Source organism: Eptatretus burgeri, chromosome 13, assembly GCF_056783735.1.
Source record: "Eptatretus burgeri isolate ZD-2024b chromosome 13, Ebu_testis_v1, whole genome shotgun sequence".
NCBI classification, from domain to species: Eukaryota; Metazoa; Chordata; class Myxini; order Myxiniformes; family Myxinidae; genus Eptatretus; species Eptatretus burgeri.
Window position 1 is genome coordinate 60,059,875 of NC_140973.1, and position 18,653 is coordinate 60,078,527.

An 18,653-nucleotide genomic window follows, 5' to 3' on the forward strand; every position below is an offset into this window, starting at 1 on the left:
CCATGTCGCCTACCGGCTTGTATGTATATGTATGTATGAATGTTCCCGAAATACAGCCAAAACGATACACGATAGCGCAACAATTTTCGGCCCACCTTACTCACCATTCTCCTGCAGTGTGCAGTATCAAGTTTTGTTCAAATCGGGCAACGAAAAATTATTTTAAAAATCAATTCCAAATTCAGTCAAGTCCTCTTCGGGAGAATTTGATCAATGCAAACAACCTCAGTGGTATAGTTCGCTGGAACTATCTTTTTTTTTTTCTTGAAATGATTTATTTAAAAATCTCAAACATTTAGTATTATATAGACAAAGAACGATTTATTTTTAAGCATAAAATAAACATCGCCATTTTGATCTAATACTTCCTTGTTCATGAATAAATAAAATTGTTTCGAAGATTACGCACAATAATTTCTTCGACTTTTTTTTCCGGTTTTTTTTTTCACATTGATGTGCAATTTCAAGTTTCGTTCAAATCGGGCAATGAAAAAAAATTATAAAAAAATCATTTCCCGATTCAGTCAAGTACTCTTCGGGAATATTTGATCAATGCAAACAACCTCAGCGGTATAGTTTGCTGGATCTATCTTTTTGTTTTTTTGAAATGATTTTTTTATCAACCGCTGTCACAATGGGAACCCAACGGGTTCACGGGTCGTCTGGTATATTACTAAAACTCTCATCTTGTACGTATGTATGTTCCCGAAATACAGCCAAAACGGTACAGGATAGCACAAAAATTTTAGGGCCACCTTACTCACCATTCGCCTGCGGTATGCAGTATCAAGTTTCGTTCAAATCTGGCAATGAAAAAAAATATATTAAAAAGTCAATTCCCGATTCAGTCGACTACTCTTCGGGAGTATGTGATCGATGCAAACAACCTCAGCAGTATAGTTCGCTGGAGCTATCTTTTTTGTTTCTTGAAATGATTTTTTTTCATCAACCACTGTCACAACGGGAACTGAACCGGTTCATTGGTTATCTAGTAATATATAAATCTCTCTCTACTCACTGACTGACTAATGTACCTGCTGTGTGCCTGCTATGTACACATGACGTGGCCAAAAGTATGCAGACACCCCTTCTAATTAGTACATTCGGCTATTTCAACCACACCCATTGCTGACAGGTGTATAAAATCAAGCACACAGCCAGGCAATCTCCATAGACAAACACTGTCAGTAGAATGGGCTGTACTGAAGTGCTCAGTGACTTTCAATGTGGCACCGTCATGCGATGCCACCTTTCCAACAAATCAGTTCATCAAATTTCTGCCTTGCTAGAGTTGCCCCGGTCAATGGTAAGTGCTGTTATTGTGAAGTGGAAACGTTTAGGAGCAACAACAGATCAACCACGAAGTGGTAGGTCACTCAAGCTCGCAGAACGGGACCACCGAGTGCTGAAGCGCATAGCGTGGAAAAATAGTCTGTCATCGGTTGCAACACACTACCAAGTTCCAAACTGACTCTGGAAGCAACGTCAGCACAAGCACTGTTCATCAAGTGCTTCCTGAAATGGGTTTCCATGGCCAAGTAGCCGCATACAAGCCTAAGATCACCATGTGCAATGCCAAGTGTCGGCTGGAATGGTGTAAGGCTCACCACCATTGGACTCTGGAGCAGTGGCAACGCGTTCTCTGGAATGATGAATCACGCTTCACAATCTGGCAGTCCAACGGACCAATCTGGGTTTGGCAGATGCCAGGAGAATGCCACCTGCCCGAATGCAGAGTGCCAACTGTAAAGTTTGGTGGAGGAGGAATAATGGTCTGGAGCTGTTTTTCATGCTTTGAGCTCAGACTCTTAGTTCCAGTGAAGGGAAATGTTAACACCACAGCATACAATGACATTCTAGACGATTCTGTGCTTCCAACTTTGTGGCAACAGTTTGGGGAAGGCCCTTTCCTGTTTGAGCATGACATTGTCCCCGTGCCAAAGCGAGGTTCATACAGAAATGGTTTGTCGAGATCAGTGTGGAAGAATTTGACTGACCTGCACAGAACCATGGCCTCAACCCCATCGAACACCTGTGGTATGAATTGGAACGCCGACTGCGATCCAGACCTAATCACCCAACATCAGTGCCCGACCTCACAAATGCTCTAGTGGCTGAATGGAAGCAAATCTCTGCAGCAATGTTCCAACATTTAGTGGAAAGCCTTCCCAGAAGACTGAAGGCTGTTATAGCAGCAATAATGGGGGACCAACTCTACATTAATACCCATGATTTTGGAATGAGATGTTGGGTCGTAGGTGTCCACATACTCTTGGCCATGTCGTGTATATCACCTGCGCCTTTACCAGTACCCTCCTTCCCACTCTTCCTACCATCCCCCAGTGAAATTAAGTCGATAAACAGATGGATTTAATTAATGTGTGGTTGATATGGCTTATGCATGATGGGCGAAGTGGCCTCCTCCTGTGCCAAGGTACCTTGTGTATCCCTCTGTATCCCTGCTCACTTAACGGTTGAGGTGGCTGGCTTAAAATCCTAGGCCCTATGGTCTTGAGTTTGAGTCTCTGTTATGTCGTTAAATAATACCAGGTGGGTTGATTCAGCCTGTCATCCTTCCAAGGTCGGTGTAATTAGTGCCAGCTTTCTGGAAACGGGGCACTGCATCAGTGGCATAGCCATGCTCTAAAACCTGCAGAAAAACCTAGCCATCGGCTGGAAACGAAATCATAATAATGTGGGAGTGGGCGGGGGGGGGGAATGTGTAAATTAAACCAATTGTCTGACTATACTGCTGCTACTATAATACTACTGATACTACTACACTAATACTACACTACGTCTACTACTACTGGTAAAAACGCCCCCTTTCTTGTGGGATTAGTCTGGGAAAGAGCACCTTCTGCTGGAGCTGTATCAGTCGGCACTTTGTCGTCGGATCCGATTGTAAACCCAGGACCAGGAGATATGAGGGGTGATCAGTAAGTGCGTGGCTTGGCATTTAAATTGGCACTTGGCACTTGGCACATTGAAATATTTGATCGAGATGGTGACAAAAATAATTTGATGACGTCAAAGTATGATTGTTTTTTTAAGATTTTTTTTTAAAAAAGAGAACCTGTTTTATGTTTCTGCTTCCCAAAGAAAACTCGCGTTGGAGATCCACAGGACTTGATAATTAATGATGGAATTTATTTAAAACAAACGATCGATACAGGAGGCAATGCAGAGGACCGATCGCAAAATCAGGATTCGGACCCTGCAGCGAATGTCACACTCTGCTCGTCTTTAACGAGTCTCCTCGAGTCCCTCTCCAGAGTCTCCTGGTTGTACTCGAGTTGCCTTTTTTTTTTAACCCTTTGGTGCAAGTTTTGGAAAGTCTCATAAACTGTCTGCTCTCAGGAAGACGCGCCGATTGTGAAGGTAGTCATGACAACCTCCATTGTATACTGGTCCCCGACTGCCCGTCCCTCATCCTATAGTTTACCGAAAGGTCAATTCGACAGTTGGAATCCTGTTATTCCAAGTAAAGCTCTGAAGTCCGTTAAATCTTCCCCGACTCGGTCGGTGTGCAGGAGGGGAGAGCAAGGTTTGGCCCGGGTCCACAGGTTGTCTTGGATCCTTGTCGGGAGCGTGTCCAGCGAGCATCTTGTGATTTGATTTCCCGGAATGACAGAGCACTTGATGAAGAAGAACCCCCCTCTCCCCCCCCCCACTCCACCCTCCCGTGTTCTCTTTATTAAAATGACTAACGCTATCGATTCGTTTTTCACCTTCAAAGCTAAACAAGCTGCAGCAATATGTCACGACTTGTAGCCGCAATGGTTTTAAAATCCCAAAGGGAGTCTGAGCGTAAGTATCTACGTCATTCCCACATGGACAAACGAGTGTCTACAAATAAAATGTCTTCAATCGATGATGTAGATATCGATGATGTAGATATCGATTATGTATATATGATGTAACTGGAAAGGTTTGATTCTATGTTTTTTTTTTACTTATACCCACCCCTGACTGTCCCTCCCCTTCTCAATCCTCCTGCATTGTCCATCAAGGAGAGATATCTTCATCATGTCATGATTCACCCTTAGCATGTAAAAAGACACCGCCGATGGATTAATTAATACTCGGCAACGGACGAGTCTGGACAACACATCACGGCACTCTGTAACACTGTGCCGTCAGTACTTGTTTATAGTTATAATGCGAATATATCACGATGATTGTAACAGGTGTTGTGAGGTGCGTCTCCCACGATCAGCCCAAAGGGTTGACAAAGGGGGGAAAGGAGCGGACAGGTGCGCTGCCCATGGCAAAGCAGTGGCTGGGAACCCTCGGCCCCGCCCCGCCCCCCCCTTTGTGACGTCACCTCGCAGTCTCTTGTATAAACAGTGGAAGGGACGCGCTCTGGGTCCCCAGAATCATCAGCCGCGGTTCCTTCATGCTTCCCGCACGATGCTTACAAAGTGGACTGTGCGAGTGCTGCTGTGCGCGGCTGTGCTTTCGGGTAGGTGTGCAAGCGTGCGGAGATCGGTGCAGGGACCGGTACGTTTAAAGCAGCCCGTCATGGTGTGTGAACGTTTCGTGGGGTTTAAAAAGGTGAACTTTTCATTAGCACTTGGCTTACAAGGGAAACCACTTTAAAGGGTTGACATTTAGGATTCTCAACCCCAAAATTATCATTTTATCATTTGTTGTTAATGCAAAATTCGAGGTTCCATGCAAGATGCTCAAACATGCGAATTTATTTTACCTTATTAATATTATTGTTATTATTTATTAAACGTGAGTTGTAAACTATTGTTTATAATTATAACATGCATTCCTTGCAAGAAACTTCGACGCAAGAGGCCACCGTGTCCATGAAAGCCTGCGCTGGTGTTGCCAACCTATGGTTTTTCTGTGCGTGCGCTATCCTTCTTGTATACACTGACTCGAGCAAGGAAAGCAGCACGAACCATTTTATAAATGTTTGGCATGACTCGAACCAGCGACCTCCTCGACTTGGGGTGGATGCTGTGACCGTCACTTGCTGATGTAATAAATCGATGGACACCGGGTAGGTGACATGTCTTCGGGTGTGACTCTCTCAGCGTTCCAAGCAGAGTCTGGTTGATGGAGATTTATGGGAATAGTTCTTCTGAACGGTCATTGTTTTCAGTGAAAAATGGTCGCAGAACGGAGGTGGTCGCTCGGACAGGGGGACCAGTGAGCAGCGCGGTCGCTCGGAGAGGGGGACCAGTGAGCAGCGCGGTCGCTCGGAGAGGGGGACCAGTGAGCAGCGCGGTCGCTCGGAGAGGGGGACCAGTGAGCAGCGCGGTCGCTCGGAGAGGGGGACCAGTGAGCAGCGCGGTCGCTCGGAGAGGGGGACCAGTGAGCAGCGCGGTCGCTCGGAGAGGGGGACCAGTGAGCAGCGCGGTCGCTCGGAGAGGGGGACCAGTGAGCAGCGCGGTCGCTCGGAGAGGGGGACCAGTGAGCAGCGCGGTCGCTCGGAGAGGGGGACCAGTGAGCAGCGTGCTTGGTTACTGTGAAGTGGTTGCGCGTTGCTTGCGGGACGATTGAAAGTTAGGTGTCGAACCCAGCATGCCATAACACGCAAACCTTATACCGACAGTGTGTCGCTTGACTTGCTCACTGCGTCATGTACACAACGCGCAACATAAAGGTGAATCATCGCGCCTGGCAACTCGAGCCGAGCAGCGAGCCGCACCAATCGATCCACCGACTCCGGCCGCTCGCCAAGGGATCCGAGCAGTGATACCGCCGACCTTGGGCCATGGGAATTCTCGTTTTTCATCTTGGGGATGAGAATCCGATGCACCGATTGGTGACCGCTCGAACCCGGTAGACCAATGTGAATGCGTTGTGATGGCTGCACACCTCGTTATGACAACCCACATGCATCGCTGCTTCGCTTGTGCTTGGTTTCTCTGCACGATGAGCACACGGTGCAGCCGCACGAGCTTCGCCGCAAACTGCTCCGAAGATTTCCCATGCCCTTTAATCGTCTCGGACGTTGGTCCGTCCAAAATCTCGTGCGATGGTCCGTTCTACAGCTCCCACCGTACATGGTCTGCTCAGTTCATCAGAGGTCTCCACACTCGGTCTGCGGGTGCAGGGACCAGATCCAATGGGTTTCCCGAACTCTTCCATTGACGAGGTGAGAAATTCTTGTCCACATTCTTCGGTGTCCACATCAGTGCATTAAAGGGGCACGATTTATTCAGTGTGCACAGGGGGAGTGAGCTGGGGATGGAAGGGCATGTTTGCAGGAGGTAAAAGTTAAAATTTCCAACATTTCTGCGTATGTCATAAATAGATTAGAAAGCGTTCGGAAAACCGCAGCGTGGATGCAAAGTCCTTTTCCCCTTAAATTGTAACGAATGGCATCGTCACTGTATTGGTCCGTTTAAAGAAAATCACAGGTGGACAAAAAGTCCAAATGATAATGATGAGACCGTTGCCACGTTGGACCATTATTGATTAACGAAGCACAGGTAACCAGAAAGCATTTGCTAATGGCCATTTTGGTGGACAAGCAAAAGACCTGAAGGGAGGTGGTTTACACGACTTGGTGTGCACCTTTGACTCGACGCCCTTCAATTAGCTCGATCCCTCCTATCACAACACTCGCCGGCTCGAGACTCCGCCGAGGGCCGGCACGTGCGTGCGGATGGATGACGGGCAGCCTGCCAGCTGCTCCCTGGCCAAAGCTCGACAGTTCTGTGCTTGGAGCTCCATCTCTGGCTTCACTCTGTGCGGCTCATTGGGGGGGGGATCTTTGGGAAGCGAAACATTCTTTTCGCATGTTTTCATTTCACAACCCCACTCCTCTCCCTGCTCCCAACTTGCATTAAACAATAGGTGCACATACAGGGGATGCATCGGTGTTGATGAGGATCCTTTTGGGGTTAAAGGGGAAGGAGTTTCTAGATGCTGCCATGGAAGAGCGCAGAAATCAGGAAAATGACTAAGTTCCAGGTTTTGACAAAAAGGAAGGGTGTGTGTGTGTGTGTGTGCAATAAATGTAATGCGAGCTCATGACAGATTACAATTTGCACTCTGAATAGCTCTTGGAGGAAGAACTAAGTCGCCGATCAAGGCAGCACCGTGGGGTGATAAATCCTCAAGCAGTATGACCCCCAGCTTCAGAAGTCTTGTCCACCATCATGGTTCCAACCTATACAGTTTCGCTCTGTTTTCGATTTATTTATTTATTTTGGGGGGAAATCTCTGATGGCATCGCAATGCACAATCTCACTTCCAGGGGCACGCTGATCTCGGAGGATGAATTTAAAACTGGAAGAAGTGCATGAAGTGTGTGTGATAATATTAACCCTTAATTTCACCATAAATGTTGGTGAAACGTCACATGATCGAGTTATGGCATGAATGTTTTAAAAGGCGATACACTCTACCCAGGGGAGCCTCGCATGCACGCCCATCGACTCTGAGAGTAAGCAGTTCGTGCTGTGAAGTGTAAACAGACGCAGGATCGCGTGCTCGCAAGGTGGTGGGTCGTGTGCACACCTGAGTTCCCAGGTGTGTGGCGGTTTGTTCCAGCGACGGCTATGAAGGAACCCACGACGTCTCTCTAGTTTGTACATGTGAAGATTGCGCAGCTGGAGTTTTGGTTCCACGTGATCCCAATTGGGAAGGTTCATAGTTCATGGTGTAGTGCAAGTCGAAGAATTTTTGTGCATCCTTTATTCCTTTTCTTAATTTTGCTTTTTCTCAAACTGTGACAATGTCCTCGGATTTAACACCTGAGCTTGTCCAGAGGTGAGTGAGTGGATGTGGTGCATATCTGAGCATCTTTTGCGGAAAGGTGAAGATGGCTGTTCAACTGCTCTTGCGAATAAGGAGGGCATTTGATGAGACATTTGGCATGTTTTTTTTCGTCCGATACGTCTTTCCATGAGCAATGATAGTTCGAGTTCAGTTGATGAGAAAATACAGTTGATGTTCGAGTAACCTTGGTTGGGTTTAGACCCAGATAGGGGAAGATGCTTGAGCCAGTGTAATCGGCTCTAGTAATGTGTGTGTGATGCATGTTTGACTAATACTGTGCACCGATATGGTGTCTACCAGTCGTCCAAAAAAGCTTGCCACCTGCCCTCTTAACTTTTTTTTTTCAATAAAAGATCAAGATTAACGCAAAGTTTTGTTTGTACGTATGGGCTGACATGATAGCCCAGTGGTGTGTGCAGTTACACATCTCAGCTGCCTAACAGCTCGGTTCGATGCTCGATTCATCAATGTGTGGTCTCTCAGATGGACATTAAGCTGGGTGTCCGATCCACTAAAAGGTCCCACGGTGTCCTTGGCAAAGAGTAAGTTACTTTTCTCCAGCACCGTGGCCAAGTTCCAAATTCCTGCCAGTCTGGTCTTCCCTGGAGGTTACTTGACACTAGGTTACACCGCTTGCTCTCTGGGCAGCAGCTTTTGCACTATCAACAAATTGACGAGGTGGTTCATGTGGATGTGTGGTGTTTATTCTCATAATTTCCTGATATTTGCGGCAAATGTCAAGTTTCACAAACCGTTTCATTTCGGCGATGAAAGTACAGGATGTTTTAAAAGTCAGGAATTATCGGAATTATGTTTTAATTTATTTATTTATTTATTTTTTGAGACGATGCTTTTGAGGTAGATAGGATATCATTGACTGAAAGAATGCCCCCCCCCCCCACCATGTATGGTCCAGATTTAACACCACTTGACCTTTTTCTTTGGGGACACATGAAATCGGTGGTTTGTCCCATGAGACCACATATCACTGAAGATCTGAAGAATGAAATCTGAAATGAATGTGCTTAAATCGGTGTCAATGTTAAGAAACTTTCAAAGAAATCTACATACAAGAATTGATATGTGTATGTATGTCGGTTCCTCACAATTTAAGCAAATATATATATATATATATATATATATATATATATATATATATATATATATATATATATATATATATATTGTTACGGCTGTGGAAATTCGCAATCCACCATAAAGGGTCCTTGGATTAGCTATGCCGGTAAGTGAGTGCTCAGATAGGTTGAGAAGTGTGGGAAGGAGGCATGTTGAGTGGGTGGGGCCAGTGGGTCTGAGTGTATGGAGTGATTGTGGAATGCATGGTGTGATGAGTGATTGGGGAGAGGAGTGATTCCCACCCAAGGGACCCTGGGGTCAGTGTAATGTGAGTTAGGGGGCTAGTCAAATTGACAAAATGGAGGTCGTTTTGCTGTTGGTGGGAATGTAGGCTCGATACCCGCTTGGAGGGGTGCAGGAGCCCTGTTGACGGGCTGGGAGCGTGGCTGCGAAAGGTGAGTATCGCTGAGTGGGTACCCCGGGCACTGGGCTAGTAGGCCAAGGGCCCATGGGGGGCCGGGATAGCGTAGTGGGCACGGGTGCGCCCGCATGATGCGTGGGCCCGGGGCGCCATATGCCACGGGGGCAGTGTACTGGGCACGGGCGACCCTCAGAAAGGGACCTGGGGCGCCAACACGCCACGTGGGTATCGGAGGGGGAGTTGCCAGAGAGGGCACTATCCGGTGTTTAGGGAGCTGGTAGGCTCGGAGGCAGTGTAGTGCCCGGGGGTGCCATCGTAGGAGAATCGGCAGAGGGTAGTTCCTACCAAGGGAGCCATGCGTCCCAGCCATGAAGACCGTGTGAGGGCACGGGAGGAAAATTCGAGGGCATGGCCCGAAATTTGTGAGGACACCAACACAGGCGACGGGAATCTGGGTTGTTAGAACCAGCAGTTTAAGTGAGAGGTGCTTGTTGAAAGCACTGGGGTAGTTAACAGTTAAATGGTTAGGGTAGTTAGGAAGTGAACCTCTCCACACCATCCATCCCTTCGCTCTCGTTGTGGGCCGCTGGACCCACTCTGAGTAGATTGCTGAAGTCTGAGGAGGCCATCCTGAGGCTTGAGTTGGGCCTCGACACAGGATGCTAGCTCTCCCTCATTCCACTCCAGGAAGGGAACCCAGGGGTTGGGAGTAGGCTAGGACAGGATAGGTAAGCCGAACAAGTACGATAAAGGGGGTTAGGGGACGATTTATAGTGGGGAAGTACAAATAAAAATAAAAAAACAAAAAAAATAAGTTGGGGCTAGATTGGGTTTTACAAATTAAGGGGGTGGGTATGGACAGAGACAGGCAAAGGCGATAGGTTGGGAGGGAGACAGTCAGGCAGGTCCGAGCTCACCTTCCGAGTGGCCAGCAACACCGCACTCCCTCCACGAACCTCCGTTTCAAGGCAAGAGGCTGGCCACTTCGTCTGCTGGCTGTGGTTGCTTCGAGGCCTGTGCCGGCCACTTCATCGGCTGGCTGTTTTGCTGCAAGGCCTGTGCCGGTCACTTCATCTGCCGGCTGTTTGCTACAGCGGCCTTGCCATGCCTTGTCTGCCTGCCTTTGCCTTGGCCCATGCCTGCTGCCCTCGTTCATTTTGCCCGTTCTGTTTTGCATTCCCCCCCCCCCCCACCTGTTCATTACCATGTGCGCCGGGATCGTCGCGCAAGCTGCAAGGATTGCCCTGTTGGCAGCTGCAACACGGGACTGCACTGGCAGCCCATGCAACGTTTGTCAGTTCACTGCACTCATTTCAGAAGGGGGAGGCCTTGGACTGCGTTTAAGCAGCCTGGCCCCCTGCTTGTGACGGTTGTTTCTTCCCGCAGAGTCCATCGATCCTGGGCCATGGTACAGTGTACAATTATAATGTTAAGGGTAAGATGTAATTGTAAATGTGTTTTGCTCCCCCGGCATGTGAGTCTGAGCGCCGGCAATTTATTTAAGTCGTCTGCATGAGTGGGTTTGTTTAGTTAGTTACTCAGCCCGTAGGTTATTTATTTTGGGGACACGAATACACTGAATGTCGCACTCAAGGATCCAAAGGTAAAACGTACTAGGGGAGAACTTACACATGATGGCACACGAAAATTCGACAACTTGGGACAAGTCTGTAAAAAAGGGAGGGTGTAGTGTTACGGCTGTGGAAATTCGCAATACACCATAAAGGGTCCTTAGATTAGCTATGCCGGTAAGTGAGTGTTCAGATAGGTCCCCACCGTTGTTTAAAGGGAATTCTTCGTGTTCACCGGGCTGCGACTCTTTGAGATAGCCGTTTTTCTGTTCTATTGTTATTTTGGACCGTCCGAGGTTTTCAAACGAAGGCCCCGTGAAAGGCCTAGAACGGCGTGCGAGTTTTCCCGCCTTTTTTTGCGGTGCCGGGGCTGACGGGAGAGGCTGCGAGAGCTCTCTGGCGATTGGTGGATACGGGGTGTGAGGCGGCCGTGAGGATGAAACGCCCCTTTTCGAGGAGCTTCTCGAAAGGGCTAGAGGAGAGGCGGAGCCAAAAAGGGCGTGGAGCGAAGGGGCGGAGCCCCGCGCTATATAGGGTGGACCGCGCGCGGGCTCGGCCTCTCTCCTGCCTGGATCATCGTGTTGGAATCTTCCTCTCTCTGTCGGGGGTCGAGTGCTCCTCTCTCTTGGTGGGCAGGGTCGAACTCGCTCTCTCTCTTGGTGGCCAGGGTCGAGCTCACTCTCTCTGGTCCATGAGCTCTCTCCTGCCTGGATCATCGTGTTGGATTCTTCCTCTTTGTCGGGGTCGAGTGCTTCTCTCTCTTGGTGGACCTCGTGTTTGAGCTCTCCTCTTCTTCGCCCTGGATCGTCGTGTTTGGACTCTTCAGGCTCTGGATCGTCGTGTTTGGACTCTTCAGGCTCTGGATCGTCGTGTTTGGACTCTTTGGGCTCTGGATCATCGTGTTTGGATTAGTCAGGCTCTGGATTGTCAAAGTGGGCTCTGGATCGGCGAAGCCTCGTCTCTCCCTCTGGGCGCCAAGTCGTGAGGGTTGCGAGCAGTGGTCCCGGGTTGAGGCGCGCACGAGAGGAGAGTGCCGGAGAGGGCTCGCCGACCGTCGCTCCTCGAGGGGGCAGGTAACCAGCACGGTCTCGCGGGCCTATTCGGTCATCCACGGCCCACGGCAATAAAGGTCTACGGACACCGTCTACCCCCCTTGCCTGTGAGGAGGGTTTTTCCTTTGTTTTTTTGTGTGCAACTGGTGGCGCCGTCTGTTAGGTAAACCTGTGTAAGTGACTGTACATCATCGTAGTCGGTAGTAGTACTTTCTTTGTCGCTTGTATATTGCATGATTCCTTGCTTGTGTTGTGTGTGTAATATGTGCTTGCAATAATAAATGTCCTTGTGTGAAATGTATCCCGTTTGTCGTCTCTTTCCCCATTGAAAGTGCCATCTTGAATCGCGGAATAAATTAGTAGTGGGTTTTGAACACCCAGGGTAAAGAAGAGAATCTGATCCGTCGAGGTCGGCGATAACACCGCTCGGTTATCACTGTAGCACGGAACGGACCGCTTAAGCGGTTCGTGTCCAAGGCCGACCTGCAGCGAGGTACGATCACCCGGTCGACTACTCGCGCAGGTACTTAGGTCAGTCGAATTTGGCGAGCAACCCTATCCTGCACGGGTGGGCAATCGGCACGATCGTGGTGAGGTTAAACCCCCACCCGTGACTGGCTCCTGGCGGTAGTTCCAGGAGGGTCACGACTGAATTGTCCGTCCGGTGGGCGACGCGGTTGCGATTGGAGTTACGCAATCGCTCGCACGCCTGGCGGGCCAGAATTCGTAACAATATATATATATATATATATATATATATATATATATATATATATATATATATATATATATATATATATATATATATATATATATATATATCATTCCTTTCATGCCATAAAGGCACATAGGGCTGCCGCATCAGTTTCATTGGCAAGTACAATCCGGGACAAGTCACCACTCCAGCGCAGGTTACCCTGAATGGTTATTATCCCAGTACACTGGTACTCATTTCACTGACCTTGGAAAGATGACAGGCTGAGTAAACCCCACCTGGTATTAATTCAGCGGCACGACAGCGCTCAAACTCAGGACTCGAAAATCCCATGGCTCAGAAGATCCACCTGAGCTCTCTTTTTGGATCTCCCATCATCATCTCAAACCATCACTTACTGACGACGTCACGCACACACACTCATTCCACTCATTCATCGTAACACTGAATAAATAAACATGCCACTTCAGTCAACAGGGGCTCAAACTCTGGACCTCAAGGTCTCAAACCAGCCACCTTAACCAAAAAGCCAATACCGGGTAATTATTAAAATAAAATTGTAAAATAAATATCCCCATGATTCCAAACTTTTGAAAACACCCTTTATTACATTACATTACATTGGAATGGAGTACCCAGCACGTGGTACAAAGCTTCAGCAATGAAGATATATCCTCAACTGTTGTTCAGTTTGTGGTGACACAGAATATAGATGCACATGAAATCCAACAACAAATTTTAATCGGGAAAAATGAAATGATATTCCAACGGGAATAGGGGCAGACATTTTGCTTCTGTTTGAAGACGTAAGAGGTCCAAGATGCGTCTTCAGAAAGACTTCTGTGTTGGATCAAAATGTTGTGAGGTCGCTGGACATTGCATGGAAGACAATGGAGATTATGTGGAATCATGTAATTATGAATAATATTTGTCAAATGCACTGTCTGTTATGTATGTAGGTTATTTGGGAAGTGGGAAGGGGAGGGTAAAGTTGAACTTTTGGAATGACCATCCATTCATCCATTGGGATCATACTTTGTGCAGAGCGTTGGTGCTGCCTAAGCAGTCTCCTGGGATATTGGGCACAATCCTGGACGGATCACCACTCCGACACAGGATACCAGCAAGCTGGAACTCATTTTGCCAACCTTGGAAGGATGACAGGCTGAGCCAACCCCACCCAGTATTAATGCAACAGCAAAATGGGATTTGAACTCAGGACTCTCAGATCCCAAGCCCACCACCCTAGCCATTTAGCCAACACCAAGCATATTTTTGAATGACCCATAACCGTCATACTCTGATGTCTCATCCTTTGGTACATACCAGTCATTTGGCAGCGTTCTGTGGTTTTACAGTATACATGAGATGATGCAGGCATAATGGGCCAAATGCTGTCTTTACATCTGAATTATGCATTCCGTTGAAGCATTGTTGTGCTCTACTCGTACTTCCATTACATCTTTTTTAAAATCCTTTCCACGGAGGTGATGAGATTGCATTTTTTTTAAAACAGAGACGAGGAACAAGTGTTAAATAAAAAGGTCACTTCCATTGTCTGTATTGTTGACCGTTTTTTTTTCCACGATATCAGCACAAGGTGGGGAACTTAGAACTGCAAACTCACTGTTTTTTTTTTTGGTCCTTTCCGCTTTTTGTGAACATCTTTAGTCGACAAGGGTCAAATAGATGCAGTTGTTGATTGAGGAAGTTCATGGCCTCCCATAGTATAAATTTTTCAAAGTGCGATTGTTGTTACTTAACTTTTCAAAACGCATAGAAAACTGATTTTATAAATGGGTCATTCCATGCCAACTCACCTAAGGTTTCCCAGGTCACCTCCTCAGATTTTGCTGGAAAAATTCTTAAATGTACAACTATATGGCTCTACCTACCATGCAAAAGATTAGCTTTCAATTCCTCATAGTTTAAAAAAATCTATCTCTAGAGACCTTTGAGATTTGGCCCTAAAAATGCCAAATATGAAAAACGCATTTTTTCCAACTTCAGTGGCTTATGATTTTATAATGGACTCCTCTAGAAAGTTAATATTGCAAATATTTACGAATTGACATCCAAATTTTTCAATTATGGCATCAGATATCTTCTGGGATGCATATTTCTCGCTCTATAGGAAGCTAAAAATGGCTTTTGGGCCAAAACGAGCTAAAATACGGTGAAACTATCAGAGCCCTCCTGAAAATATGGAAAAACTTATAATTTTTTTCCTCATAACACAGTGATTATAGGGTCATTATCTATCCATAGATACATTTTTGCTGGGATAATACAGTTAGGTGATGAATTATAAAAGTTTTAACATAAGCCCTTGCCTCCGAGGGCTCTAAAATGGACCAATTTTGTCCCCTGGTTTGACCATGTGACTAGGGGTTTAGGATCTTCATTTTTTTTTCTAAACATTGCCTCTTAAAAGATGTGTCTACTGACCGAATAATTTTATCTAACGCCCATGGCTTCATAGTAAAATAAATTTTTATTTACATGCACGTTTTTCATATTCAGAAGTTTATAAATCTCAAATGGAACTATCCAGGAAAGAGTTACTGCAGAATTTTATAAACTGGTATACAAAATTTCAGATTGTGGCATCAGAATGTTTCTAGAAAGCACATACTCCTAGTTTTAGGAAGCCAAATATGGCAATTTGGCCCACTTGGTACAAAACAAGGTGAACTTGCAGGGGTGCGCATGAGGCTAAATTATGCTTCTTATTAGACATTAGTGATAAGGATGTTATTTATTCATAAATACATGCTAATGATTACTTTCGTAAGTGATTGCAAATTATAAATTAGAACAAATTTGATTAGGAGAGTAGCAGCTTTTTTATTTACAGATATACAGAGACAATGAATATTAGTAGTTTTTATACCTTAGAAAACGCTTTAATGACCTTTCATCTTTTATGACATTCATTATCATGATTATCGAGCACTCAGAGGCACAGAATTTTACATCTTAGAAATCAGGTCTTGTACATAAAGTCATGCTGTGACAGTTGGTACTGACGTCCACCAGATTTTATATCAGAGGCCTCAACCATACAAAGAATGTCGAGTAATGGCACCTAGCATTGATCTTTCTTTTTTCTGGAGGCCATGAGAATATTCACCATTTTTTGTCAAAGTGGCATTTTCAACTTCCTACAGATAGAAACATATGCATTTATCAGGCATTCTGATAACAGATCCTTAAATTTCATATGCCAGTTTATAAATGTCTGCAGTATCACTTTGCTAGAGTGTTCAGTTTCAGATTTATAAGCTCATGAATATGAAAAATGTGAGTAATTGTAAAAACTGTGCATGTAAATAAAAATTTATTTTTAAATGAAGCCATGGGCATAAAATAAAATTATTCGGTCAGTAGACACATCTTATATGGGGCAATCTTTAGAAAAAAATGAAGATCCTAAACCCCTAGCCACATGGTCAAACCAGGGGACAAAATTGGTCCATTTTAGAGCCCTCGGAGGCAAGGTCTTATGGTAAAACTTTTATAATTCATCACCTAACTGTATTATCCCGACAAAAATGTATCTATGGATAGATAATGACCCTGTAATCACTGTGTTATGAGGAAAAAATTCTAAGTTGTTCCATATTTTCAGGAGGGCTACTATAGTTTCACCTTATTTTAGCTCGTTTTGGCCCAAAAGCAATTTTTAGCTTCCTATAGAGTGAGAAATATGCATCCCAGAGGCTATCTGATGCCATAATTGAAAAATTTGGATGCCAATTAGGAAATATTTGCAATATTAACTTTCTAGAGGAGTTCATTATAAAATTATAAGCCCCTGAAATTGAAAAAAATGCATTTTTCACATTTGGCATTTTTAGGGCCAAATTTCAAAGGTCTCTTGAGATAGATATTTTTTAAACTATGAGGAATTGAAAGCTCATCTTTTGCATGGTGGGTAGAGCCATATAGATCTACATTTACGAATTTTTCCAGCAAAATCTGAGGAGGTGACCTGGGAAGGTTTTTGAAATTTAGGTGAGTTGGCATGGAATGAACCAAATGTCAGTCAAACCTTTTGTGTGCTGGACCATGGACTTTCCATTTGTGTGTTCAAGTCAGTTCTAAGTCGTACGGGGAGTTGTTCTCTTGAACTATGAACGAGATGGGAATTTTCCCCAAAATATGCATTCAGTCCCTGAAATATATAACAATTTAGATTTGGAACACAATGCCATATTCTATAAATACAATCTCTAGAACATTAAATGTTTGTGGGTATTTATTTTTGAGGTTATTTCTACGAAATAAGTGTGGATTCCAGTTCTGGCCATCCGTCCGTACGTCTGTTAACATTTGACTAAAACATCTACTCACAAACTACCGAACCGATATGGACCAAATTTTATATGACGCATCAAGACAGCAAGATCTCATGGGGTTGTGCTCGCTTTCTGGATGCATTCCTACAAAGAGGGGTGAAAGGGGGTGCTTTGCCCAAAATATTGGTATTTTATGCCTGGTGTTGGCTTAATGGTTAGTGTGGTGGGCTTGGGATCCTAGGGTCCTGAGTCCAAATCCCGCTCCACTGTTGAATTAATACCCGGTGGGGTTGACTCAGCCTCTCATCCTTCAGCGGTCGGCAAAATGAGTGCCGGCTTGCTTGGATGATTGAGCCATTTGAGTTTCCTACATCGGAGCGGCGACCCATCCAGGATTGTGCCCAATCGCCCAGGAGACTGCTTCGGCAGCACTAATGCTCTGTACAGAGTATGGTCCCAATGGATTTGGATTTGGATTGGTATTTTATCCAAAAATCTTCTTTCAGAAACCGCCAAGCAGATCCAGACCAAACTCACCATGAGGACCATGTCCGAACCTTAAGTTTTGTTTCTCATGGCTGTATCTTCCCCAGAAAGAGGGCCGTGGCCACCCTCCCCTAATCCCTCATTTTCACCCTGCCTGTTTGGGGAAGTAACTGTCAGTCCCCCACAGGGCTATTTTTTTTTTGTATTCTGTTATATATTTAATTTTTTTTCTCTTGATGAGCATAACTGCAGTTCTTTAATGCTTCCATCATCCCATCCTAATGATGGGATGGGAGAGCCATTAATATATAATATAATATAATTGGGTTCAACACTTGTTGCTAACAGATTGTGATGGTGTGTGTGTGTGTGTGTGTGTGTGTGTGTGTGTGTGTGTGTGTGTGTGTGTGTGTGTGTGTGTGTGTGTGTGTGTGTGTGTGTGTGTGTGTGTGTGTGTGTGTGTTTTCATACACACAAATAAGAAATAATTGTTTTAGAAAGTTATTGTGTGACTTTAAACTTTAATAACTTTGGATTTACACATGATAGAAGCAAACTGTAAATTACATAATACAGGATATGAAACCATAATTCATAATGTTTTGCTTATGTTGATGATAATGATAATTTTGTGTTACTGTTGTTAAATCCAGAATTTCCCTGTTTCATGATGAGTTGACACTTTCTGCTTCAGAAACATTCCACATCAGTGGTAAAGTCAACAGCAACAATTACCACACTTGATGGACAGAGAAATCTCAGGAAGTCTAGTAACATGAAAGAGTCTCCAAAATCCATGTCTGGTGTACTCTTAGTGTATTCTTTGTCACTCATAATTACCCCGCACACACGAGGTGAAAAGTGGGGTTAAGCAATTGGTTCATTTCCGTCTGTGTGTCTACAAACGTCAGTTTATTTTCGAGAAACAAGTTGTTTAAATTGAATGTTATATTTTGAACACTAATCGGAACATGAATTGAAAAAGAAACCTGCAGTTTAACAGTACTTTAGCTCTGGATTCGTCCCGATAACACATGCGCAGAGAGGAGTGGGGAAAATTTTTTTGCTCCATGTGCCTTTCTGGCAGTCAAACAAAATTGACAATCATTCCGAACAAGAAACTTCCTGTTTTTAAGGACATCTGAATCAAGGACACAAAAACAGGCATGAAGAACTGTGACGTGTTCGACAGGATGGTGTCGTAGACACGGCATCCATGGCGGTAAATTCCGGAATGAATTTATTTTTACGATTTTTACAATCTTAATTTTATTTAAATTG

The 18,653-nt window shown here is 45.2% G+C and overlaps 1 protein-coding gene across 2 annotated transcripts in view; it reads left to right on the forward strand.

Annotated features, from left to right (window-relative positions):
- Positions 1-18,653, forward strand: part of LOC147014587 (mast/stem cell growth factor receptor Kit-like) — an 84,429-nt gene that overhangs the window by 15,765 nt on the left and 50,011 nt on the right. The window contains exon 1 of one of the 2 annotated variants that reach the window (XM_085852656.1): positions 4,309-4,465. The exons of the other annotated variant lie outside the window; for it this stretch is intronic. Coding sequence (XP_085708782.1) covers positions 4,414-4,465 — 52 coding nt within the window. The 5' untranslated portion in view covers positions 4,309-4,413. Of the gene's footprint in view, positions 1-4,308; positions 4,466-18,653 lie in introns of those variants that run through there. 2 annotated transcript variants of the gene reach the window in all.